We start from the raw sequence: 27,693 nt of genomic DNA, 5'->3' as shown, positions 1-27,693 counted from the left end.
TCTAAACATTCACAAGTCATAAATGAAGATAAATTGTTAATATTCTACCCAGCTACCTTGACAAAAATACCTTGTGAATGATTTGGAAGACTAGGTTTAAACGATGATTCTGGAATTCCTGGACATCTGCACCAGAACACGGCAGTGTGAGGAGAGCTGAGCCATCTAACCCCCTGCCCCTTTCCTTTCCCAGCCCTGGCTCTATCCTGTGCCTCTAGGGGGTCTGCCCCCCCAGGCTGTACATTCCAACCTCTATCCACACCCTCTACCAATATCTACTGCCTGGACACTCAGTTCACCCTGGAGGGGGGATGTTGGGAAGAGGCCCACCCCCAAGCTTCGAGTTGTTTGTGGGGGGATTTCTGGAGTCCTTTATACTCAGAGAATGTTCTAGAAGAGGGCATTGGTTCTGGGTGGGTGTGTGCTCTTGGCCCCACAGATCATTCACCCCAAGGGGAAGAGCAAAGCTGGAGGGAGGCCAGAGCAGGGCCCTCTACAGCTCTGGACCCAAGATAGGGGCTCCTTGCCCAGGTCCAAGGGCTGCATTTGGGCTATTGGCTGTCATCACAGTAAGAGAAATTCACCTGTGATGATGCCAGAATCCTTTGGTCATCAGATCTTAAGGAGATCAGGACAGTGAGACGAGATATTTTGGTGGTTTTGACTTTTCCTGAATGGGTCCGAGATGTTGGATCTGAGGCTCAAACTAAACTCATTCTGGGTGCACCTCACAAGTGCAGGCTGCTTTTCGTGGAGCCCAGCACACAGCCCCAAGGAATGTGCCACTCTACACCGTCCCTGCCAGGCCTGTTCCCGCTGGCCTGAAAAGGGAATACAGGTGGACGGAGCAAGGCGCGGCAACAGTCAGAGCAGTGGCCAGACCCCACTCCATCACTGGAACCTAGCCACCTTCTCTGAGCCTCGGGTTTCTCATAAAATTGGGATAATGGCAGCTCTCATGTGGATTTGTGAGATTGCTCGCAGAGCTCATGTTTGGAGAGGTTCTAGTATGGTGCCTGAAACTCATCTGTTTGCTCTTTCAACAACTATTATATGGCGCCACTGCTCTGTGCCAGGTACTCTTCTTAATGCTGGGGACACAAACGGCTCGAGTTCCCGCCCTTGGCGAGCTCAGGCTCTAGGCAAGAGAGGTAGACAAAAAACACATAAACAAACAAGTGGGATAATTTCACACCACGGTCGGCACTGTGCAGAAAATAATATGAAGTGATGAGAGTTGGGGAGGTGACACTTGAGACCCAAGTGACACTGTGGAGATGGGGGAGAGGGGCATTTCTGGTGCCGTGGAGGCCCTCAGCTGGAACGTTGCACCGTCATTGTTGTTGATAATAATAAAACCTACGGCAAAGTCAGGGAACACCACATCATTGCTTATTGTTTGCACTATGTCACTTCTCAAAAGGCCTTTCCCCAGTGAAGTTGTGGCTCCTGGTCTTGACCGCAGATGTCCCTCATGTCCCCTGTTTCACAGGAACTTTATACCTAAGCAGTGACTGTTTCAACTGGCAACATTTTAAAGCTCTTCTTCTCCAGAATCATGTTCATTCCTAAACTGAGGTGCAGTCGGTAGACATGATGGCTGATGGGTGTCCAGCAAGCCCCAGGTTGCCCCTCCTTCTCTCACGCCCTCATTCAGTAAATGACCAGCGGCCCCTAAACTGCAGGGCTGCTGCCCGCTGACCAGAGTGCACCCCGTGAGGCAGACTGAGCAATAAAACACACTCATTCGGTGGGAATGCATCCACCGGAACCTATTAGAACAAGGAACTGGTGTTCGTTCCACAGCTTGGGACACTGTCTCCTGCAGATTCTGGGGGGAAACATTGTGACTTTGGCAGGGGCCCAGCTGCATCCAGGACCTTTAAATGTGTCCCTGGAAGGGTGCTCCTGGGGGTAGGGAGTGGAGAGTGGGATGACAAGCAGCAATTCTAACCTCATACAAGTCTCGGCTGAATCTGGGGCCAGACTGGGAAGGGGCTGATGCTAGATGATCCTGTATCTCAAACTCCCAGCCTTTGAACCTTTGCCCCCCCCTCTGTGATCTTTTATCTTCCCTCCAGTGCCCAATGTCGGTGGAGTGCCCTCCTCTCCTTACTGAAAACCTTCTCCAGGAACCTTCATTCACAAAGATGTAAATGATGGCTGGAACCTTTAGACTGCAATTCAAGCAGCACCTAATTGTTCATGATGACCAGCTTCAGTTTGCTTATATTGTTTCCTCAGTGGAAGTGTTACCTGCACTGAGGATGGAGGCCACAGAGGTGGTCCATGGGCTGAGGTTGCCATGGAGTCTGGAAAGATGCTGCCCTCTTCCCTGCCTGCCCAGTGACTCTATGAGAAGACAGCCCTTCTGAGCCAGGGGTCTCCTCCACGGGAGCCAACAATGCTGGGGGTTAGAAGGGGTAACCAAGGGTGGGGAGTGGGGAAGAAGAGTAGAGAAAGACAGCAGAAGAAGGGAGAAAGGGGAAGGCAAGGAGGTGAGAGGAGGCAGGATTCAGCTCCAAGCTACCAAATCAGAGCCCTTCCCCAATGTGATGGCTAATTTTATGCATCAACTTGACTAGGTCACAGGGTGCCCAGATATCTGGTTAAATGTTGTTTCTGGATGAGATTAGCATTAGAATCTGTAGACTGCGTAAAGCAGATTGCCCTCCCCACTGTGGGTGGGCCCCATCCCATCTGCTGAGGACCGGAATAGAACAGACAGAGAGGTGGAGGAAGGAAGAATTCATTCTCTTTCTGCCTGACTGTTTGACCTGGGTCTCCTCTTGCCCTCAAACTTGAACTTAACCACTGGCTCTCCTGGTCGTCAGGCCTTTGGACTCAGACTGGAATTACAACACCGGTTCTCCTTGTGTCTCCAGCTTGCCAGCTACAGATTCTGGGACCCCTCAGCTCCATAATCATGTGAGCCAATTCCTTATCATCTCAAGACAGAGATGATAGATAGATAGATAGATAGATAGATAGATAGATAGATAGATAGATAGAATATACATATCTCTTGTTGGTTCTGTTTCTCTGGAAAACCCTGGCTAATATACGCAACTACCCACTCTTGAGTGGCTTATACCAGCAACTCTGTCAGAAGACCTCATTTATTTCCTTCATGGCACTTATCACTACTTGCAATCACAGTTTTGTTTACTTGCTTGTTTTATGTTCCACCCATGATAAGATAAGGCCCCAATGCGCATCCCCAGTGCCTGATGCTTAGGAAACACTCAGTCATTCCTTATGGCAGCAAAGATGGAGGGGGGCAGTGGAGGGAGACAACGAACAGGTGATTCTCAGAAATATTCCTGGAGCTTCTGGCGAGCCCCTCGTCTGAGTGTCAGTCGCCAGCAAGGACCAGTGCTGCTAACACACGTCATCTTGCTTGAACCCGCTGGGACCATGACATTGTTTCATACTGTCTCTGAACCAAAGTGCTGCATCCCACATCCTGGAAGATACTGCCTGTCACAGCCTGTGCTCCAAAGAAATGTCACACACCCCTAAGGCCACTGATGGAGGTTTATCAGAGGTCAAGTCCCAGTGTGGTTTTTTTTTTTTTTTTTTTTTTTTTTTTGTTACTATTTTCTTGGTCTGACGCAATCTGCCTTCTGGAAGCTAAGCCTCCGGGAAAGTTTATTGCAAGTTCTGGATATGACAAGTCTGGAGCGGTGCCAGTACAGAGAATGGCCAGGCATTATTTGGCTGAGGAGGGACTCATGGGGCTAGAGTGTGGGGACCGGGAAGGGAAATAACTTCAGAGGGAAGAGTCACTCTGAGCAGAGGCTATAACATTGTACAAAATGACTATTCTTCCCCTTCTAGTTGCTAAATCTGAGGAAAAGGATCAGGGTTTGAATTTTGTCAACAAAAGTTTTCCTAACCCACTAACCAACATATAACAACAGACACACGTTGGCCAGTTCTAGGCTTTCTCCTCAGTGCCATGTTAGTCAAATGTGGGTTTGTTCTTTGCGTAAATCCCAAGGTTGCTGAAGCCTATTCCATGAAGAACAGAAGTCCTGATTCCAGGGAGAGGGACCTGAACCCGAATCCCCAGTGTCTGAGCTGCTGCCTCTGGAAAGGAAGGAGATACTGCATGGTCTCCCAGTATGGAGGTCACAATGTTGTCTCTGCAGGTTCATATCCCCGAGGTTGGTTTTCAGCCATCAGCTATAAAGCCTGACTTGGCCATCTTCTCCCCATGCACACACTTCAAGCTGAGAGGCAGGCTGTCCTCTGGGAATCCTTTCTGAGCTCCACGCTCTATAAATTCTAAACTCTGAGATCGGAGGTCCCACCAGGTGCGCCCAGGGTGCCAGGCACGGAGCAGACGCTGCTCTGTGCTCTGGGCACTGACAGTGGTCGGTTTCCTTTCTGCTTTCAGCATTGCCCTCTCTTCTCAGAGGGGAGCCACCAACTCAGGTTCTGGAAAGCGAGGACTGGGAGGGGCAGCTCAATCATCCTCATCGTCGTCTTCATCCTCGGCGTCTTTGTTGGGGGTGCACCGCTGGAAGCACTGCACCACGGTGGCCAGGAAGAAGCTGGAGATGATGGCGGCGATGGACACGGCCACGCCGGAGAAGATGATGATGAACAGGTCTGTGAGCGACAGGCTGAACTTACACTCGTTGAAGCTGGCCTCCGACAGCTGGTGCAGGAAAACCCTTCTGTTCTCCATGGGCAGGGAGCACTGGATTTCGTCAAGGCCTGGGAGAGGGCAGGCAGAACGAGAGAGAGCTTTAGGCTGTAGCCTGGCATTGCAGAATGCAAGGATGGTAAGGCGAGCACTTACAAAGTGCAAAGCAGGAGCAGCCCCCCAAACACAAAAGCGGGGGGGTGGGGGAAGCTGATTGGAATGGAACGTAAGCTTTTCAAAAAGCCTCAGGGTGACCGTGGTAGCAGAAATCAGAATGTGTCGGGTCTTCCTCGACCTACACTAAGCCGTGATGCTCTCCTGATTTTGAATCACTCAGGGTGGTGATGGAAGAGCAGCATCGTCTTTTTAGGGTTTAGGACTCCTGCAGACCCTAAGTCAGACCAGTAATACCCAGGCTCAGGGACAGGGAGAGGGGTGGCGGGCAGGGCAGATGCAGTAGGATGGGGGCCATGTTAGTGTTTGTGTAGTGACCATCCTGACACACGATATGAAATATATACATAGTCAAGTTACTGCCATGATTTTACTGATGTCAGATATAAAAAAAGCATGATATGCAAATGCATAAAGAGTGCAGATCTTCTGTTTCTGATCTGGAAGAAGAGAAAAACAAAACAGGAGTAACTAACACTCATATTAGGCTTACTAAGTGCAAACACTGTTCTAAGTGCCACCTACATATGAACTCTTAATTCTCACAACCACCTTCGGAGGTAGGTACTATTATTATGCTCATCGATGGATGAGGAAATGGAAGCACAGAGACTTTATGTAGCTAGGCGTTAGCCACACAGCGTCACAGAGACGCAAGGACGCCGTTTTGATATTTAGCTCAACTGCCGGCAATCTCTATTTGCCTTTGCTTTCCTTTCAACTTTCAGGAAAACTTTCAATTGCTCTCTTTTTCGGTGCTTCTTGGTTTCAGAAAGCTGGCCCTCAATCCAACTCCAGCATTATCTGAAAGTCAGGAGGATTTCTTCACATCACACTGATTAGCTCATTTCTGTCCTGCAAAGAGCGGCCCTGCTAATTGCACAGCAAACCTGCAACGACCCTTTGGGTCTTTATTTGCATATATTTCCTTCTCCAGCTCAGAAAGAGAAGTGGGAGGAAGAGTGACTGAGCTTCCTCCTTCCTTCTGTCCTGGCCCATCTTTAATGTGCCTATAGCCAACCCTGATGCTCTCTTGTCCCCATGGGAACCGTTGCCTAGCAACCAGACTCACAGTCCCTCCTCCCAGATCTGTGCCTACCTTCTACACCCAGGAAATTAGCTGGACCAGAACTCTGCAGGTTTCTCCAGTTTTCACTGGGCTACAGTTTTTGACTGTTTCTTTTCTTAAAGAAGCCAAACTTTTGTTTACTTGTTCTGAGCATTTTAAATGCATTTTAACAGGAAAGCTTTCAGATAAGAGTGATATAGGGATTTTCTTACAGACTCTTTTTTCTTCAATGGAAAAATCGTAAAATCAACTGACCTGCCTCTTCTTAACATTCACCCCACTCCCAAAGATGTTATGAAAATAAATAAGACGGACATCAGTGAACTTTGTGAAACACAGGCAATTTCTAAAGCCAAGATAACGTTTGCCATTTCAAACCTGTAAGAGGTCATTATTACCTAGAGAAACATTCTAGAAGCCCTTCTTTAACAAGCTGTATTAACTGGACAACAACCACAACAAAAACACCAGCCTACAGAACCTGCCGTTTAAATCCAGCCTCTGCTGGCCCTGACTCTTCAAGTTGATTCTGATTTCTACAATGTTCTTTGTGCCCTGAGATTAAGTTTGGCATTGTTACAAAGTGACCCTTTTAGGAAATGTCACCTCACATATTTCTCTGTGGCTAGAAGAGGCAGGCTTGTTTTAAAAAGTGCTGCACACAAGCCCACCCGGGGTGGGAGAGGCTGGAACACGCTCGATGTGCCATCATGATAAGATACACTGACTTAATGGGTTTTCATAGCTCACAAAGAGCAGGGGAATAAGAGTTCCACAAAGAGAGTTAGCCCACAGAGTGGGCGGGGCATCACTGCCGAGGTTCTCTACAGACACATTTGAGGCCAACTGCAGAACTCAGAAGTTGGGGTAATCTGACTTTGGGGTTCCCTCTTCTCTCCTGCAGGATCTTGCTTTAGACCAGGATTTCTTAGCCTCAGTACTGTTGACATTTGGGGCCGGATAACTCTCTGATGAGGGGGGCATCATAACTCTCTGATGAGGGGGGCAACTCTTTGATGAGCACTGCATGATGTGTGTCATTACCGCTGCCCTCTACCCACTGGAGGCCGGTAACACGTCTCCTCCCATTGTGACAATCAAAAACATCTGCAGACAGTGCCACATATCCCCAGGAGGGGGGTGGGGAAGGAAACAGAATCTGCCAGTTGAGACTGCTCGGCTGAGTAAGTCATCTTCTAAGGCAGGGCTATGCTTCGTTACTAAACATTTAGTTATTAAACCGCTTCTTTGATTCATGCGTTAAACAAAACAGGTGAGGCTTCATGCTAGCCACAAAGAAAAAAAAACACATTGAAAGCAAAAAGGAAGGAGGGAAGAAAGGGAGGAAGGAAGGGAGGGAAAGAGGGAGGGAAAGAAGAGAAAGAAAAAAGAGAGAGACTTAAGTCTAATAGGAGGGGCATCAGAACACGAGCACAAATAATGATATTTTAAGAGAGAAAGTGAGACATCCCTCAAGAGGTCCAGGGAAAGCCCAGAGGGCAGAGGAAGGATGGGCGAGCATGGGCATGGGAGGGGAGGAGAGGACCTCCTGTGACCTCCCTACTTTATTTGGAATGTTCTTCCCCCTTCCTTGACCCCATCTCCTCAGCATCTTAGTGAAGAGTGAACAAAAGCCAGTACTTACGTGTGCTGGCTGCTGCTCTTAGGATTTTACACGCATTAGCTCATTTAATCCTCATGCCAACCCAATAAGTAGCCTACTGTAATCATCCCCATTTTACAGATGGTCAAACTGAGGCACAGGGCCGTCAAAGGACTAGTCCAGGAAATGACAGAGCCGAGACTGACTCCAGCTACTACACCATCCCTCCCACTCCCCGGTGCAGGGCAGGAAGACCCAAGGCAGCAGTGGCCCGGCCTGGTGCCTCAGAACAAGTTCCCTCCAAGCAGAGTGTCTTTTAGAAAAATGTCCTACAACTCTCCAGCAACGCTCCTGGTCCCAGGCCCTGACCTGGGCAGACTGGAAAGTTCGAGCTGCCAGCATAGCCTCTGGACACCCTAGTCAGGAGAAGGGCTCCGTGGACGCTCAGAAATGCAGGCATGGAGGGGCACCCTCGCATGAGTTGCTGGAGAATCATTGCCAGGAATTGAGATTTGAATTAAGAGGTGAAAAATGGCAGCCAGGGGCCAAGCTCAGGCTGCAGCATGTTTTTGCTTGTCATCGCAACGATGGTGGGCTTTTATGCTAAGAACCTAAAAACACCTTTAAATTGGGAGATAAGGCAATGTTGTCACAGAGAGTCAACTGTCAGGCTGCCTAAGACAGGACCCTGCCGTGGGCTGGCTCATGCATCCATGTCATTTGGGTGGCCCCTGCGTGAGCATTTGAATTTGTAAGCCCCTGGGGCAGTAGGCGTGAAAGGGAGTGAAAGGAATGGACAGAAGTTGAGGAAAAGACCATTTGCCGTATGGAAAATCTCTCGGAAGCCTAGAGTCCACAGCTGTGGTCCTCAGGCTTTTGGAGTTTACATAGTGGTAAAAAATAAGAAATAGAGGAGACTGACCTAGGACTGCAGTTTATAACCCTACCCAATTAGGACATTTTACACACACACACACACACACACACACACACACACACACCCCATCATTTTATAAAAGAGAGAACATTTGTACACCATTAAAGCTAAGAAGGGAGGGTAACATTAAACAGCCATAAATACATTTGGTTTTAGGAAAAACTCACCACCATGCCCTCATGTTCTCATTGTGCGAAGGACAGAACGGCTATTGGCTGGGGCCACGTTTGGGAACCAGCATCCTATCCCATACTCTCCACTCCACCTGGAACGACTGTCTGGGATCGCTTCCTTATTCCCCAAGACTAGAGGTCCACAAACCACAGCTCCAAGGCGAAATGCCGCAGCCCCCCAACCCCCATATGTTTATGTCAATAAAGTCTTATTGGAACACAGCCAGGCACGTTGGGCTACACATTCCCTAGGGCGGCTTTTGCACTACCACGGCAGGTTTGAGTAATTGCAAGAGATTATATGACTCACAAGGCCTAAAAGGGAACTGTGATGACCCTGGTTTGCAGATAAGGAAACTGAGCTGTTATGTCATGTGCTGAAGGTGGTCCAGCTAAGGAACGGTGGAGCCAGAATCTGGAGCCAGGCCACCTGAGTGCAGAGCCTGTGCTGTTAGCCATTCCCCTCCCTTACTGCCTTAAAAATACGTGCACACGTTATTGCAGGGGATACTCAGACCCAGTGGGTCATATTACACCAAAGCTGCATAGTGAACGCATAAGCTCCGTCTGGAACCCATACTCCCAAGGGTGGCCCAAGCCCAAGGTACTCAGTGGAAAGAAAGTAAAAGGTCATTCTAAAGGGTTTCAGTGTTGTATTAGTTTCTTAGGGCTGTCATCATAAATGACCACACATGGGTAGCTTTCAACAAATTTATTCTCTCACTGTTGTAAAAACCACAAGTCTGAAATTGCAGCGCCAGCAGGGCCAGGCTCCCTCTGAGGGCACTAGGAAAGAACGAGCCGTCCTTCCCTCTTCCAGATTCTGCAGGCTGCAGGAGTTCTTTGGTTTCTGGCCGCATCCCTCCAATCCCTGCCTCTGTCTTTCAAATCTCCTCATTTTTACCTGTCAATGTTCCATCTTATAAGGACACCAGTCATTGGACTGAGGGCCCCCACTAAATCCCGGACAATCTCATCTCAAGGTCCTTAGCTTAATTGTATCTGCCAAGACTCTTCTCAAACAAAGCTGTGTTCACAGGTTCCAGGGGCTAGGACATGGGTGCGTCTTTCTGGGGGATACAAGTCAACCCATGGCAGGTGTCTCCTGTGTGGCAGTCACTGATTGACCTTTGGCTTCTCCCCCTCACCTCTCCTTATTTGGAGGCTGCTCCCAGTTTTCAGTGTGGGCAATCGCCTCTCACTTCTTGGGTACATCTTGGTGCGACTTTTTAAAAATGCACACCCCTTCTTTGGCCAGGAGGTCAGCACATGACCCATACTGGGCCAGAGTCTCTCTGTCCCCATATACTGAATCTTGGGTGGGTTGACCAAACAGATGGCCAGAGCCCACTCAGTGCCACAGCCCCATCTGGAGAAATCATCATTTGGTTTCTGCTTTCTAGACTCCAGAGCTGCCTCCTTCTTTTGTGAGCCTGTGTCCCCAGCCTTCTCTTCAATGTGTGAGTTACCTGACATCCCTGCAATAAGTCCCTCTCTCCTGTTGTTTACTCTCAGGAGATCCAAGCGACAGGTTATAGGAAAATGGAGTTCAAGGATGGGCTGGACACCTGCTCTGTCAGCCTCTGTCCCACAGCCACAAATCATCCCACTCTGCCAGCTGTCCTACAAAACCACATGCCGGGTGGCTCCAGAGCCTTGAGAAAGTGGGCGTGTTTCCGCGCAGCTCACCTCCTCTCCGAGGGAGAAACCTCAGTGAGTAGGCACAACCGAATCCTGGGAAGCTGAGTTCCTACCTTTTGTTCTGTTACGGGTTTTCCTCTAATTTATATCTCCCGTCACCAAAACAAAGTGGGTTCCAGCTCATTCTGGCCTAGACAGACGGGGCCCACTGCTCCTTGCCTTTATAATCATCTCTTCCTTCCCACCAAGGCACACTCAGGAGAGACAGAACACCTCCCTGTGCAGGGTGGCTCGGCCCCCTGCCCGCTGCCGCCCCTCCAGGCTCTCTTCCCTTGACTGACGATTTCTCCCCAGCAGCTGACACCTGAGCACAGAGAGGGACGAGCTGCCATTCTCCCGAAATAGACGGTGACACAGCGGAAGGTAGACTGAGATTAATCTCTGGTCCCTTGACAACACACAGGCCTGCAGCCAGAGGATCTCTTGGGGTCTTTCCCCTGATCTGGTCTCCAGGGAACTGCCAAGCCCAGATCAATGACACACTCTCCTAAATACCTTTTGTCATTAAAAATATATTTTGTTTCCCTAATTCCACTTAATATACAAAGCCTGCGTACACACTGAAGCAATAAAAATAAAAAGGAGGATAAAAGGACCCATAAATCCATGTCTAGTAACACGTATACTGTACTAGATTTTTCTATGTGTACATGTACATAAATTCTTCAAGTAGAAATATACTGCCACTGTTGGCTAACCGTACCAGGAAGCTCTTTCCATTCAGCCAGTATAATTTTCAAACACCAGCTGTAGTGACTACTGGGTATTTTATTGTGCAGATGAGTCATGACTTACTGACCCGATCTCAGGATGTTTCTAGTTTTTTCTTATTAGAAGCTAAAGCTGCTAAGAGGATCGTGTACACAGTCTTAATTATTTCCCATGACACATTCCCACAAGTTGAAGATTGTGTGCGAGTCCCAAAACTCGTGCCAACAATGGCTTTTGTCACTTTTTCATCTTTGCCAGTCTGATAAGCCGTAAAACAGCACATTGTGGATTTAATTTGCATTTCTCGGATGACCAGTAGAGCCAGCTGAACGTTGTATGGTGTGCTCATTGGCCATATGGATTGTTCTTCTGTGAACTGTCTGGCCAAGACCTGTGCTAAGAGCTTCCAAATCTTCCCAAGGTGTAAGGAGGCCCTAGTGACAAGGAGCATTGGGAGAGAGTGACTGATCCATTCGCCTAACACATTTCCATTCACCTAGCTACAATTCCTGGGGAAGGGGGCTCCCCCTCCTACACCCTGGAGCAAGGATCAACGCTAAGGGACCCCTGGGCATTGGTCCCCTGCTCTCTCGGCCAGAGCTCACCACTCCCATCACTCTCCTCTTCTGCTCACTGGAATAAGAGGACTCAGTCTGGGCCAGTGAACACTTGGCCAGGCCCCTTGCTCGCCTCCTGAACTCCAAACCCAGAAAACCAGGAGACAGCAGCTTTAGTGCTTTCACACACACACAGCAGACTTTCAGCCAGGGCCTCCTGCCTTCGCAGCATCATGATCTGAAGGCACCTTTAACATCCGTTAGTCCCCCTCCCCACCGCCCTTCCCTCTGTGTTTTACAGATGAGCGGCCCAGAGAAGTGAGGCAATTTGCGTAAGGTCACACAGAGTCTAGACGGAACCCAGGTCTCCTGACTCCTTGCTTAGAGCTCTTTCTGAGCATCAGAATCTCAGCTGGCTGAACACCTGGAGAAGTTGTGGGTCCCACAGCCCAGCTGCAGCCACTTGGTGCTGCAAAAGAAGACTGCACAGGGGACATCCAAGGCATGCCAGGCCTGCTCCTGCTTCTGGGAAGTGGGGTGCCGGGGAACACCAGCTCTAACTCCTGGTAGTGCTGACCTTTGGTCCCCACCATCACTTTCATTAAATATTGACCACAGTGTAGGGGGACATCCCCAACTGTCCTTCCTGTGTCAGCCAGCAGACACTTCTTCTGATTAAGTAATCAGCTGATTTCTACTAGAGGGAGATGTACCAGCAGCATTGGGCCACAGGCTCCTGTTCAGTCCCGGCTCCACAGAGCGTGTCTGTGGAGGGACAGCATGGAAGAGTGGGTCCTGCACCAGGACCGTGACTTGTATCTGCTATCCGACCCTCCAGTCCAGCTCCTGGACCTCAGGACATCAGTTGCACGCATGAGCATGGAAAATCAGCTGGCCCACAACCTGCCCTCCCCCAGTAAGATGAGCAGAGAAGATCACGGAAGGCTGAAATTTTTATTCTCCGGGTGGCATGCATGCATTTCCACTACCGCCACCATCATCACCATCATTGCCACCATCTTGACCATCACCACCATTGCTACTTCCACCACCTCCCCTGTGCCTACCATCTCCACCGTGAGGTCCACTATCATGCCCAGCTCCACCATTCCTACCACCGCCGCCGCCATCACCTCGTACATCAGCAACACACATTTGCTGTGAATTAGGCCCTGGGCCGACTGCTGGGGATGTCAACCTGTGTCTATTATTGGTGATCCGGTTAGAGAGAACCTTCTGGCAAGGCCAGTGTGAGGTAGTCTAAGACGGAACCCATGAGTCTGGCACCTCCCACAGATCATAGTGATCAATGCTCCACGCTGCCTCTGGGTGCTCAGACACCCCACTGTGACTCCCTCCCTGGATCTCCCCTTCACAGCACCCTAACAAAGTGTCCCAAGTGAATCTCTAATGGTGGGCTCGCTGGTCAGCTGGAATAGCACTGTGAATGTCTTAGGGATGAGAAGGGGCATGTGTGTAGGGGGTCCCCTCCGATTACACCGTTGACCATGAACACACTTTCTACAGGGAAGTGCTATTTACTGGAACTCCTACTATTTACCAGGAACTACGATAAGTACTTCGCCATTGTCATCTCATTTAACCCTCTTTTGCAAAAGTCCTTTAGAGCAGTGCTTCTCAACAGGGGGTGATTTTGCCCCTCAGTGGACATTGAGTGAGGGCTCAAGATTTTTTTGGTTGTCACTACTGGGTGGGGTGCAACTGGCACGTGGTGGGTAGAAGGCAGGGAGGCTGCCACACAAGATGCCCCCACGATGAAGAGAGCCAGCCTATGATGCCAGTATTGCCAAGGCAGAGATGCCCTGCTTCAAGGCTTTTTTTTTCTACTCCCATTAATTTTTTTTTAAATTGTGGTAAAATAACACAACATAAATCACGTAACATTTACCATCTTAACTATTTTTAAGGGTACAATTTAGTGGCATTAAGTACCTTCATACTGTTGTGCAACCATCACCACCACCCATCTCCAGAAGTCTTTTCATCTTATGAAACTGAAATTCTGCCCCCATTAAACACTAACCCCCCATTTTCTCTCCCACAGCCCCCGGCAGCCACCATTCTATTTTCTATGAATTTGACTACTTTAAGGTGCCTCACACAGGTGGAACCACACAGTACTTGTCCCTTTGCGAATAGCTTACTTCACTTAGCATAGGGGTCTCAAGGTTCATCCATATTGTAGCATGTGTCAGGATTTCCTTTCCTTTAAGGCTAAGTAATACTCTTCTGTGTGGATGGACTACATGTTGCCCATCCATTCATTTGTCAATGGATACTTGGGTTGTTTCCATTTTGGCGATTGTAAATAATGCTGCGATGGGAGTACAAATGTGGGGTATTTTTTAGATGCAGAGACCAGGGCTCAGGGAAGCTACGCAGCTTGCCTAAAGTCACGCAAGTTATCTGTGAGGGTCTTGATTTAAAGGCTATCCTGTCACCAAAGCCCATCTTTATGACACCATGGTGCCCTCAGTATCGATGGAGCTCATTCAGATACTGGTCATCTGTGGAACTTCACTTGACCTCTCCTTAGTGGACAATTTCACACAAGCCATGAAACTAGACTTTGTGTGTGCCCTGACTCTGCTGAGCGATGCCACCTTTCCTCTCTTCTATGGGCTCCGTCCATCCTTCCCTCTCACATGTGAGGCCTGCCTCTCTCTGGGGTTCCCTCGTGGCCTCTCTGTCCTCAAGGCTCACGAACCCGCAACTGTGCTGTTTGTGTCAATCACTCCCGCACATCTCCCCATGAATGCTGGCATTTCTTCCTCAGCCCATAAAGTTCTCTCCATGCCCCAAACAACTCCAAAATAATTTGCCAGCAAAAGAAATTCTGATTTTCCTGGGAAGTCGAGAACCAGGTTGGTTTTCCATTATATTTATGATCCTGCTGGCAGCGGGGGCCAAGGGCAGACTTGTGATCCAGCCGACACCTTCACCCCATGGGGCTCAGTGGGTCCTGGCACGGTGGCAACTGCTGTCACTGGAGCCAGAATTATGGGTTGTTGGGAAGTGACCGCAGGCTGAGGCACGGGGAGAGGTGGGGAGTGTCATTAGGAATGGCGTGTGCAGGTGGACAGGACCTCACCGCCATCTGACCCTCTCCTTTCACAGGTGGGGAGAAGTGAAGTGGTTGGCATACTTCCCTGTGGTTGACAGGCAACGCCCCCCACCCAAAGGTATCCGCGTGCTAGCCACAAAATCTGTGAATGTGTTACTGTTCACGGCAAAATGGACTGTGCAGGTGTAATGAAGCTGAGGGCCTTGAGATGGGCAGACTATCATGCCGGGTCCAATGAAACCACAAGGGTCCTTATGAGAGGGAGTCAGCAGGGTCGGAGAGGACAGTCAGAGCCACGCAGGTCCACAAGGCTAACGGTAGGCGCGGGCACCTGTCTCTCTGCGTGTTGTTCTAAAATAAGTCCAATGGGAGGGGGCAGACACAATACTGGTCCATTTTGGCAACACGGGGAAGTGCACAGAAGCAAAAAGGAAATTAAAAATTACATGCCATTCTAGAAAGGCCGAACGATAGACACAGTAAAAAAGATCAGTGTTTACCAGGAGAGGGTCAGGAGGGAGGTGAGAGGAATTGAACAGGTGAAACACAGGACATTTTTAAGGCAGTGAAAGTCTTCTGTATGACACTGTGATGGTGACACATGATGGTATACACTTGTCAAAACCCATAGGACGTACATCACAAAGAGCAAATGTAATCATTAATAATAATGTATTAGTTAATAATAATGTGTCAATGTTGGTTCATCAGGTATAACAAATGGACCACACTAATGCAAGAGGTTAATAATAAGGGGCTCCGAGGTCACGGCTGGTGGAGGGGAGATCCGGGAACTCTCTGTACTGTCTGCTTGATTTTCCATACACCTAAAGCCGCTCTAGAAAATAAAGTCTCTGAATTACAAATCAAATCAAATCACCATCGGCACTTAGACACATATCCTTCCGGTCATTTTTCTATGGGACTCACTTCTGTCTCCTGACCATCGAGGATCCCACATCGGCCTCCCACTTGTTTTCCCAGCCTCCCTGATGCCCTGCATAGCTGTGGGTATTCTTCACCTCCTCACTACCTCTCCCCTTTGTCCCCACTCCACAGATGACCATGAAAGCCATGGTTTCCTCATCACCGAGCAATTCCTGTGATCTGGCCATCCCCCTTCTCTCCTGTGCTCCATCAAGCGGTTAAAGAGCCTGCTGGCTGCCCCGCGGCTGTTCTGTGCTTCTCGCCGTGTGGTCATTCAGTGGCCCGATGGTCTATGACACTGTTCTGTAATATCACTGGGTTAACAGGGCCTCCCCCCTTTTGTAAGCATGCCCCCATTTCCTTCTAAAGCTCTTTTACACCAGTATTTCCCTGATCTTCCCAACAAACCTTGGGGTGACAGACAAAGGAAACAAAGCCCAGAAAAGTTAGGCGACCTGCCCAAGTCGGGGAGGTGGTAGCAGGGGACAGAATGTCCTGATCCCCAGCTCTAAGCTCTCCCATCCTTGAACGTGATCATGTGCAACTTTCATTTCTGACACAGATAACCAATTATGATGGTTACGTTTAAAAACAGACATCATCTCTGTTGATGGTTTCTTGCCAAACAAGCAATACTTTTTTTCTAATCGTTAGAGGAGAGGTGGTCTTTCTTCATACGAAGATGGAGGAGAGGGGAACATACTCTTGTACCCTTTGATTTGAAAGAGAGCTCCCGGGGTGGGGGGACCTGTGTCAAGAGGACCCACCCAGGAGACCTTTGCTGGGAGCTGGGAGTTGGGGGTGAGGGGCTTCCAGACTCTCATCCTGTGACCTGCAGGAGGCTGGCAGGGGAAGGCACAGAGTCAACCAAAATCGGAGCTGCAAGGGGCCTTCACGGTCATCTGACCCAGGGGCTAAAACTGGTGGCTGGTGAGAAGAACACAGCCATGAACACGTTTTGGGGAGCTTGGCCAGCATGGCTGTCTAAACTGTTTCCTGTGTGTTCATGGTCTTTGTTCTCCTCCTGCCTCACCTGGTTTGATGACTCCCACCTGCTACCCCCGGGGACATTTGGGGTCGCTACTCATGACCTAGGGCAACTGAGAGAGGGGACGTGACTCAGGTGTCACTGCTAGCTAATGATGCATGCCCCGGGGCTGTCCTAAATGGGCAGGAAGGTAGGTCCACTGTCCCCTGGTGCCCAGCAATAAGGACCCTGGGAACAGGCTCTCCAGGGAGCAAACAAGACAGGGCAAGGTTGCCTCAAGTCATGTGTGCGGTTGACTTTCCACCGGAACTCCAGACTGGGCTGCCCATAAAAGCTGACACCTGGCCCTGGACACAAGTAATTCTGAGAAAGGTGACACCCGGGGACTCAACTCTAATAAAGAGACAAGTTAAAAATGCAGTAGCTCGGGGGATCACAGGACATGTACAGACCAGTCAAAGGCAGGAGGTAGGCCACTGGCAGGAGCGAGTGAGACTTCAGTCAGACTCTGCCAGGAATATGATTCTCAGGTATGTAAAACGTTCACACAAAACGTTCACTCAGCTGGTGAGCAAATATATAATGCAAATGAAAGCAATGAGGAGATGTCATTATTCTCCCAATAAAATTGGAACACATGTTTAAAAATAATAATACATAAAACCAGGAAAGGTATGGTGACACAGGTACTCTCTCGCCAATGGTGCCCGCTGTCTCAGGTGCAAATGGGCAAAACAGTGTCCAGAGGTTTAAAACAAACATAGATTTTCACCCTGTGTTCCCACCGCAAAGAAATCCACCCCAAAGAAATGATCAGAGATTTCCACAAACTTTACGTGTATGAGGGTGTTCAGTTCTGCATTGTTTGTATACAAAAAATAAAAGGAAACAACCCACATTTCCAACAACAGGAGACAGGTTCAATGAACAGATGTATAAAACGATCTATTACATGGTCATTAGAAGTTAAATTTTCAAAGAACTGTAAAGACAGGAAACTTTCACGACTCAATAAGAGGAAAAAAATCAGTAATAAGGTATATAACAACGTACCAATTTGTTTAAAAATATGTATATGTGCATAAGAATAAAACCGAATTAAATATAGCAAATCTTTAATAATGGGGGGATTCTGGGTAGTTTTAATTTCTTTATGAACCTTAATTGCAGTTCCTAAGTCTACACGGGCCTGTTATTTTATAATCGGGAAAATTAGAACTGCTTTCATTTTTAAAGAAAAAGAAAGAGTCACGTCGGAGTCACCTGGGAGAAAGGACCCATGTGACCTCCAAGTGTCAGCGTTTGTCCTTTTGGCTGAACTACTGTTTCTTTTGTCAGTATGACAAGAGAAGCCCCCACTCGTTGAACCAAACCAGGCTCTCAAAGTTTCTGATATCAAAAAAGGAAAGTGGAGTCACTGGGAGATGGGAGGCAGGGACCCCCAGAGAACCCTGAGTCCGGCCTGGTTAGTGATGTCACTTGGTGAGCAACCTGCCTGCCACGACATCCCTTCTTGGAGAGGACTCTGCCCACAGGGTCTGCCCACAGGGGCTGAGCCCTGGAATGGGTGCCCAGGCACTAAGGTGGACCTTCCTAGGAGGCTGCCCCCATGCAGGGGACCAGGGTTCGCAGACCCAAGGCAGGACCTGTGGACCTGTTTCATTTTGCCCCAGTTCCCCTCTCCTTCCAGCCCTTCCCTCCCTACAGCTGCATGTGTCAAGGTCGCTGGGCATGAGAATCAGCTCACCTCACTTCCCTAGTACTGCGGGCTATGAGTCGAAGCCACATGTGACCATGGCTAGAAAGGGAAGTGAAAGCAGTGTCTCAGCTATTTAGCCTCCCCCAGGGACCCGCATGGGCATTTTCTGGGATACGTTCTCAGGGTTTGGTATGGGCTGTATTCCCTCGGAAGTCTGAAGCACAGATGCAGCCCCTTGCCTGCCGGCTACATGACCTCTCCTCCCTGTGGCCTCAGGGGACATGAGGGAAGGTCAATGAGGACAGGACCCCATTTGTTTCTTCCTTTGGATTCCCTCCCCTGGGAGAAGCAGGGCGCCTGCGCCTGCCGAAAGCCCTGGAGCTTGAGCCTGATTTGCCTTGTCAGGAAGTGAGTGGTGAGCATGGCAGGGGCCTGGGGGGCTAGGAGGTCCTGATGTATCCCCCACCCCCCTGCTGTTTTTAACTCTCCTGGGATCTTGGGCAAGTCACTCCCATCACTTCTCTGGGCCTTCTGGTTAAGACAGGAGAGTGAAAGTCAAATTTCACTTTTCACAGGAGAATAATAACAATAGCAACGCTTATTAGTACTTACTGTGTACCAGGCATTGTTCTCACTGTGCTGATACCCTTTCGATCTTTGCAACAACCCTATGAGGTGGGTAATAGTATCTCCCCCATTTTACAGATGAGGAAACTGGGGTACGAAAGGTCACACAACTACTAAGAAAAAGAGGCAGGATTTGAACCAAGCAGCTCAGTACCAGAGTCTGGGCTCTCGGCCACTTCGCCCTCATGTCTTTGCGAAAATCTAAGAAGTACAAATGCAGGAGGGGCAGCTGACATCTGTCGAGCACCTAGTCGTTGCTAAGCTTTACTGTGCCCTTGACAGAGCTGATCTCGTTCAAACCTCACAGCAGATTTGGTGTGGGATTCTGTTACTGCATTCTGCTGTTGGGGACAGGGAAACTGAGGCTCAGAGAGGTCAGGGATGTGCCTAAGATCATAAACCTGAGTCTACATCGGAACTCGGCTCTCTCACGTCAGGCCTGTGCTACTTCCGCTACCACCCACCATGCCTCTGGTTCACAGTTCTGGCTACACTGCTGGGCAGCAGATCCATTGCTCTGGACGTCCAACACGGGCAGCCTGCAGTGAGACGAGAGCTGTTCTTGGCTCCTCACCCCAGGAGGTGCTGGAAGCCCCATGCTGCCCTCCCTCACCACCTCCACCCTCTCCCTGCTGATGGGACCAAGCCTCCACCAAGGCCTGGACTTCCCTATATTATAGACAGTAGGAGAAATGCCATTTTACACTCAGACTGTTCTTCTCTTTCACACACATTATCTGGGTGATCCTGATGACTGTATACAGCATTCCTCTGTCTCAATGTCACACAGGAGGAAGAGGAGACTCCAAAAAGTTAAGTGACCCATGCAGAGTCACTCATGTTTTTTTAAGCCCGGACTCAAACCTATGCCTTCAGACTCCAACTCCGGGGCTCTGTAAGAGACCTCAGAAGTCAACCAAAGGACGTGAGAGATGAGGAAACTGAGGCTCGACAGGATAAGGTCACAGCCTCTGTTCAAGGTCACAGCCACCCACAGCAGAACTGAGACTGAAACCCACGGCTCCTAACACCTAGTAGCCCTCATGGGGATGACAATGGGAGCCAATTATGCCAACACAACTAACAATGTGGGTTGAGCAGCAGAGGTAGGAGCAATCAGAACCGAGGCACACGGTGAGATCTCACGTGGCCTTTCCTGCCTCCGGTCAGCTTCTGGTGGGGAGGGTTTCGGGAGTCAGGCAGGTAACGAAGGCAAAGTTTAAAGTTGGGGGACTCTGCTCTTGCAGGTCAGCTCTTTTTAGGACTTGCTCACGTGGGAGAGCCTGCCTGGGCTTAAAGTGACAGTTCAGATGCCTGCATCTGCTGAGGAGGGATTGTCCCTGCCTGGGGTTTGTGCTTAGTCAAGTATGGAAGGAATAAGTGAGCACAGGAATCCAGGGCTTAGGTGAGTAGCCTTCTGGACTTCTCAGTACATGGAAAACTAGATCTATGGAAGCAAAATCTGTATCTATGTCACCTTTTCTAATGTGTTCCACACAGCTCTGGTTCCTCTTCTGCCAAAGCCTTGGGGACAGGCACAGGTGGAACCTGTCTCTGGAGGTTGCTGCGGGGCTCACATGCTCACCAGGGGAAGGCTGGGATCCCTGAGGATACGGACACGGTGCCCGCTCCCTGTCTGGGGTGCACTCCTATGGATGCTGAGGTCCCTCCTTCTCAGCTCTGCCATGCTTCCTTCTCGCTGGCCTCCATGGGGTCCCTTCACTGCGGTGCCCTTGTGTTCCCATCTGCCAGGTGGGCATGCACGTCCATCCACATTGCCACTGGCAAAGTGTACCAGGAAAGCAAAGGGTGCACCAGCCTACGGTGGTTTTGCTCAGTGATTTCACATCTGGGCTGAAAAGCCACAGGACTACAAATCTTCCCTGCATCACTGGCTCTTAACAGGCTGCCATTATTCCTCACCAGGAATATCCTCACCCCTTTTAGACAGATGAGCAAGCTGGGAGCTGAAATTGAGACCTGCTCAGGTGACTGGTGGAGAGTTCTTAGAACTGGCTGGCACTCTCTCCAGGTCAGGGTAGCGAGAATGGCGTTGAGCTGTTTTCTACAGGGGAGGGTGAATTCCACTCAGGAGAGGCTGTTAAATAACCCCCACCCACCAGTACCAGGAGCCAGAGGCCCATAAGATGATCGCTGGAATGAGTGACCAAGAAATGGCAGATCCCTCACTTCGGAAAGCGGGTTGTGGGAGAAACAGGGAGAGAAGTACGGGCATCAGGGCCCAGAAACTCTGGAGAATTCAGCCGTGTCCCTTTCCCCAGCAGAGTCCCAGGAAAAGTTCAGGCTGGGAACGTGCGAGGGTTACATCGGGAGCAATTCCGATCCAGAGCTCACCAGCACCCAGGCCTCCTCTTACGGCTCCACTGAGGCCCCTGGCCCGGGGCTCCTGGGATGTGATGGCCTCTCCTCGCCCCCTCCTCCCCTCCCCCAGCCCCGCCGGACGGGCTCACCTTTGGGCAGCTTGGACGCGTTCTCCTCGATCCAGGAGAAGAGATGGGCGAAATCGCAGTCGCAAAGCCAGGGGTTCCCGTCCAGGCGCAGCGTGCGCAGCGCGGGCAGCGCGGCCAGGGCGGCCACGTTGAGGCTGCGCAGGTCGTTGTCGTTGAGCTCCAGCACCTGCAGCGACTCCAGGCTCTCGAAGGCCGCCTCGTGCACGCCGGCCAGGTGGTTGTTGGCCAGGCTCAGCTTGACCAGCCGCCCGGCCGAGCGGAAGGCGCCGGCGCCCAGCTGGGTCAGGTTGTTGTAGCTGAGGTCCAGGAAGGCGAGTTTGGCGGAGCCGCTGAACGTGCCCTCTTCCAGCGAGCGCAGCGAGTTGTTCCTGAAGTCCAGGTAGACCAGGTCGCCGTAGAAGATGAAGAAGTCCTCGGGGATGCGTTGGATGCGGTTGCCCGCCACCAGCAGCTTGCGCACGTCCAGGGGAAAGGGGTCCGGCACGCTGGGCAGCCCGCGGTCGCGACAGTCCACGGTGTGCGGGTCGGTGCAGGCGCAGCCTGCGGGGCACGCGTGGCCGGGCCCGAGCAGCGGCAGGAGGAGGCAGAGCCCGAGCGCCGCTGCGGCGCTGGCGGGGCCGCGGGGGCCGGCGCGGGGGCTCATGGCCGGCGACCAGCGCGAGCCGCGGCGACGCGGACGCGGCTCTCGGGACCAGCCCCGGCGCGGGGCGGGGCGCGGGGCGCGGGGCCGGCTGGCCGGGGAGGGGAGGGCGTCCGCCCGGGCGCGCGGGGGCGACCGAGCGCGGTGCGGGCGGACGGAGCGGGGAGCGGGGAGCGCGGGGGGGGAGGGGCGCGGGAAGCACGAGGGGGTTACGGCCACGGGAAATTAACCCGCCGTGGCTCCCCGGGGCAGCGGGAGCGCTGGCTGAGTGGCCGTCGCCAAACGAGGCCCCCCTCGGGCACCTGACGTCCGAGACCCGATGAGACCTGTGGTGCGCACCGAGCCAGGACCCCTCGACGACTACGTTCAGTGACGGAGCGCCCCCGCCACCCCCTGGCAGTTTGCAGAGGGCGTGTCTGGGGCGTGCGCCCCGGACACCGCGCCCTCCGGTGCCAAAGCACGCTCCTCGCGCGCCCCTGCCGTTGCCAAAGGGCGCGCAGTCCCCGCGGGCTCTCGGGGGCCGCCCACAGGAGTTGCGCGGGGCTCCAGGGGGCTCCAGGGAGCCCCTAGTTGGCTCGTCTTCCTCCTTCCCTTCCCCCACTGCACTCGACCCATCTTTGCGAGGTAGACCCGCTCGGCGAGGCTGGCAGCTGCCAGGGCACCCGCTGTGGCCCAAAGAAAGGCCAGGGCCAGTCAGCATTTTCCATGTTGGCGCGGAACTAGTCGGGGAACTGGCAGCCGCCAGCACGGATCTGCTGCTGGTCTACCGAGGCCCAGCCGACGGGCCCTGTGGCCTGGGGTCAGCAGACCTGGGGTCCAAGCTGTGTGGCCTCAGTACCAGTGCTTCCACCTCTCTGGACCCGGTGCGCCCCACCTGTAAAATGGGTAACGGTAGTATGTATGTCACCAGCCAGGGCGGTGGACCACGGAGTCAAGAAACAAAGCTATACATTATCTCTTTCACCTTCACTTCCACTCTCTCCCCACCAAACTCCCAGCTTTGGTCCCTAAGGGCGGTGATCAGGAAGGCTGAAAGGACAGCAAGCCATGGCCAGTTCACCCTCAGACAAGCAGATTTCCCTCTTTATCATTCCCCAGCCAAACTCCTCCCCCTCAACCCCACTTAAGAAACTTTTCTAAGGAGAGAGGTCCCCACAGAGCCACTAAGAGATTGTCCTGCTGCTGGCTATTTTGGTCCAAATACCCTGGAATTGATAAGCTGGACCAAAATAACCCAGGGAACAGCTGTTGGGCAACAGGCCCTCAGAGACCCTGCCCTGGCCCCTGGCCCTGATGCAGGCTGGTGGAGGCTCAGATTCCAAAACTACAAAGCTAAGCCCCAGCTTTTTTTCAAAGGTACATGGAGTCTTAGTCTTGATGCCTTTTGATGGATCAAAACCCTGAGCCTCTGGGACTGAGCCAGCGGCTCAACAGATGAGGAGTTATCTCCCCAGGAGTCCCGGGGAGGGGGGAGCTCGGAGGCACTTTGGGTGCTGAAGGTCTTTCCCTGTTTACACTCCAGGCCGCCACTCCCCCGGAGTCCCCAGTTTGCCTCTGTAGCCAGCAGCTGCAGGGGCTCAGCCCCCATCACCTAGAAGAGGCAGGTGCTGGAGGAACTGCCTGAATCCCCGTAGAGTGGGTGAGAATACCCAGGCTGCATACATGGTGCGTTAAGGAAGTGTCAGACCAAGCGCAGGCAGGTGGCAGAATTAACAGGTCCCCCTTGTTTGTTGCAATTAACTCTCCAGGAACACCCTGGAACAATCTGTTCCGCCCTCTACCTTTCCAATCTCAGCCTTGGTTCTGGCTGCTCACTCCATTACTAGGGGAGCCTGTTTAGTACTGGGGTGAGGCCTCAGTATCCTTGCTTCCTGCTATCTGCATTTGGTTCCGCTGCTGTCTTGCACATGTACGCTCGAATGCCTGTGTGTCTGAGTGTGCACCAGCCCTCCCTGCCCAGTGGTCTGGTTGGCTGGAGCCCTGGCCTGGGATTCAGGCCCTTGGACCTGGTCCTGGTCCCACCACGAGCCACAGTACCTTTGATGGGCCACTGGATCTGCCTGGGGAAGTAATTCCCAGCCTGGGGTCCCTGGGCCCCTTGAAGATAAAGTCTTTGCAGGATTTCACAAAATCTGGTGAAAATGGGCCTTTCCCTCTGAATGGGTCACCCAGAGTAAATGCTGCAATTGTGGACAATGAACTCAGAGGTAACCCTAGTTCTTTTGTGTTGAGCAGAAACTGGCACTCATGGGTGACTTTGATTGATGAAGACAGAGACGGATTTCTGCTTAATAAATGCAGAGCACTTACCAAGGGCTTGCCAAGAGGGGGCGTGGTAGTAAAACAATGAAAGGGGTCCCTGGTAATAAAAGAGTTGAGAAATACCACTCTTGGCCTTGATTTCCTCATCTTGAAACTAGAGAGAAAATACCTTGTCTTTCCCCTTCCACAGATGGCAGGAAGCCCAGTTGGGAAAATAGTGGTATGGAACGTGATCTGAAAAACATTTGGAACGCACTGCATATAAAAGTGGCCATAAGTCTTGCTATGGCAGGAACTTTTTGCTTCTTGCTTTGAGTGTCCCCCAAACTCCCTTGAATCCAAATCTAAGCATTTTTCAATCGTTAATATCAGCAGGACCAGACACGGCTAAGGTTTGTGGGGAGGAAAGTGGTCCCCATATTCTAGGACTTCCATCCCTTGGGAAAATGCAAGCTTTGCCACCTCTGATTTTCCCCCAGCAAGGAAAACATAGCTGTGACCTCAACAAGGTCACGCTGTGAGTCAGTGATAGCTGCTGGAAATAGAACACAGGCATCCTGACTCCCCAGCTGCTCCACTCACCCTGCTCCCTCCCCAGGAAGGGGGCCCCTTACAGCTCGAGGAGGAACTGTGCAGGTGACATGGAGAGACCTTCAGACTCAGCTTGTCAGCCCCGTTTCTGTATTTGTTCTCAGTGTCAACACACTTTGTGATTCCTGTACAAAAGGCTCCAAACAGAGGTGTGGCAAATACCCAAGGTATCCTGATGTTTTCAAAGGTGACGTCATGCCTTCCCCAGCTGGCCACGCTGAATTCTCACCCCTGTTCTGTGCCCCTGGAGCTCCGAAGCACTTCTTGTTTTGCCTTCTCAGTGGCCCATGTCTGACTCCCCATGAGGCCTTGGGGAGTTACGTGGATGGCAGTTGACCAGGAAACCCCCCACATGGATCCTGGTCTCTGTAAGCAAAAACAACCCAGCGATGAGATTTTCTCCTTTGGTTGCCAGACTAGACTGACCTCTAAATTAGCCAAAATTCTAGGCCCTAAATGATAAACAAGACGATGCCAGTGTAGTATGTGCAGGAGTCTGACGTTAGGTGCAGATGCTAAGCTTGAGGGATAAGAGTGTGTCTGGTGTTTGGTGATGTCATTTGGGTTAGCGGTGTTTATCACCTCTTCTGAGCAACTGGCTGACCTGGGTAGGAGGCATGAGGACACCCCAAGGGCCCCAGGAAGGGAGATGTGCTCTGGACCTTTGCCTGGGGAGCTTCACTTGATGGACCCAGGTCTCTGTTCCGTGGACACGGCTATGTATCTCTCCAAACTGGCCAAACCCCAGCTCCTCCAAGTTCCCACCTACTGCTCTTCCTTGCCATCACCACCAGGGGGCACCATCTGCTGTCTGCTTGGGTGAGAACTGACTCCATAGGGGAGCAGCTCCATCTCCTCTCCACTAGGTCTAGCGGGGGTGAGAGCAGCAGTAAAACGTGCTTCTGTTTTGCTACTCGCTGGCAAGCCTGGACCCCTATTTTAGAACCAGAAGATGAATCTTCAACCAGCCTAGATAGGAGGCAGGGTGGGGGTCTGCTTAGGAACATGGGTTTGGAATCAGACAGACCTGAGTCAAATCCTGGCTGTCCCATTCACTGGCTGTCACCTTGGGCAAGTTACTTAACTTCTTTAAGCCTCAGTTTTCCCATCTGTGAAAGGGGGTATACTAGTGCCTACTTCGCTGGGTTGTTATGGAGATTAAATGAGATATCTAAGAAGTGCTTAGCAGCGAGATTGACACAATAAATGGTAACCACATAGTTATTTCTCTATCTTTTCACCTATAGCAGGTAAATATTTCATGGAGATAGTATTCTTCAGGTAAAGAACTTGTATTTGCCTCTCTGGAATTTATTTGTTAGGGATACCCTAACACTCTGGGCCCAGGTTAACTCTCCCTGCCCCCCTATTCCACACTCCAACTGTAGGCCAACTGAGACAGACAAATACACCTCTCAGCTGTCTCCAGCTCTGGCTGACTTTGTGAGCACAGTTATAGGTGAGTGTTCCCCCCGCCCCCCCCACCCCCAGCTGGCTGGCTTGGTTGGTCTGAGCGTGGGCAGACTAATGAGACCGAGGACGTGGGGTCAGTCCCTCAGCCCGGCGCAAGAAGACATCTGTTCTCTGCTCACGGCCGGTGCTCTTAATGCTAGCCAGCCATCTAGCAAATGTGTGACCTTGGGTAAGGCCGGAAGAGGATGGGGTAGTGCCACCTTTTCTCTCCCAGGAAGAGAAAAACACAGAGCACACATTCTGAGATTCAAAAGCACTGTCATCCCCGGCAGGCAGGAGGCACAAGTCACAGCAAGCTCAGAAGTCATCCTGCTTCTAGTTCACTGGCCCCCACCTCCTATCCGTTGGTAAGACCCTCAGTTCTCCTTCTCTGCCTCTCTACTGTTACCTTTTTAGTCTCAACTGGCATCTTCTTTTACAGAGGTCTCCACTGGCCTTCCTGGGTCCACTTTCACCCAACCCCACTCACACTCCTTATGCTCAAAAAAGCCAAAGTGATCCTTTGAAAATATATATCAGATCACGTCACCTCCCTGCTCAGACACCTCCAATGGCTTCCGGTGTATGGCAGGAAGATTTCTAAGATGACCCCCAATAACCCCCACCTCCTGGTATTCCTTTAGTGGGGACAGGACCTGTGACTTGCTTCTAATGAATAGAATCTGACCGACATGACAGATGCCATTTTGCAATTAGGTTACAAAGACGGTGACTTCCATCTTGCTCTCAGATGCTCTCTCTTGACCCTTTGGCTTGTGGGCTTTGATGAAACAAGCTGCAGTATTGGAGAGGCCCGCATGTCAGGAACTGAGGGTGGCCTCAGATCGACAGCCCTTGAGGAACTGAATCCTGACACCAACCACATGAACTTGAACCAGAGCCTTCCCAGTGCAACCCTGAGATGACTACAGCCCTGTTGCCATCTTGACCCTGAAGTAGAGGACGCAGCAAAGGCATGCCCAGATTCCTGACCCACAGAAACTAAGATTAAAAATGGGTTTTGTTTCAAACTGCTAAATTTGGGAGTAATTTGTGACACAGCAATACCTAGCTAACATACTGGCACACTTGGAATAAAATCCTACTAGACCCGGAGTGATCTGGCCCCATATGCCGCTCCCATCCCATTTGGGATCACTCTCCTCTTGCCTCAGCACCATCCAGCCACTCTGGTCCTTTTGTACATCTATCTAATTCATCACATTTGTTCCCACTCCATCACGTTTGCTTGTGCTATGCCTTGTGGCTGAAACACTCCTGCCAGCTCTTAGCATGGTTGGTGACATTTGGTTATTCAGGTGTTTGCAGCCCAAATGTCACCTCCTCGGACTGGCCTCCTCTCTCCCCAGTC

General features: G+C 51.1%; 1 protein-coding gene across 1 annotated transcript; it reads right to left on the bottom strand.

Moving 5' to 3' along the window:
* Positions 1–3,102: 3,102 nt before the first annotated feature.
* On the bottom strand, positions 3,103–22,074 carry LRRC38 (leucine rich repeat containing 38). Its single transcript, XM_081056399.1, has 2 exons — positions 21,377–22,074; positions 3,103–4,725 (listed from the first exon to the last, which is right to left on the bottom strand). Exons 1-2 carry the CDS (start codon positions 22,017–22,019, stop codon positions 4,472–4,474), a joined length of 897 nt encoding a protein of 298 aa, XP_080912525.1. The 5' UTR covers positions 22,020–22,074; the 3' UTR covers positions 3,103–4,471.
* Positions 22,075–27,693: the final 5,619 nt, after the last annotated feature.

Source organism: Rhinolophus hipposideros, assembly GCF_964194185.1.
Source record: "Rhinolophus hipposideros genome assembly, chromosome: 8".
Lineage (NCBI taxonomy): Eukaryota > Metazoa > Chordata > Mammalia > Chiroptera > Rhinolophidae > Rhinolophus > Rhinolophus hipposideros.
Note: the sequence above shows the minus strand (reverse complement) of the source record. Positions and strands in the feature narration are given on the sequence as shown.

What these genes read in the sequence shown, in the direction of transcription:
- LRRC38 (XM_081056399.1), bottom strand. Translation starts at nt 22,019, where the DNA reads ATGAGCCCCCGCGCCGGCCCCCGCGGCCCCGCCAGCGCCGCAGCGGCG. An exon ending in CGCGTCCAAGCTGCCCAAAG is followed by an intron (nt 4,726 to 21,376) that starts GTGAGCCCGTCC and finishes GCCCTCTCCCAG; the next exon opens with GCCTTGACGAAATCCAGTGC.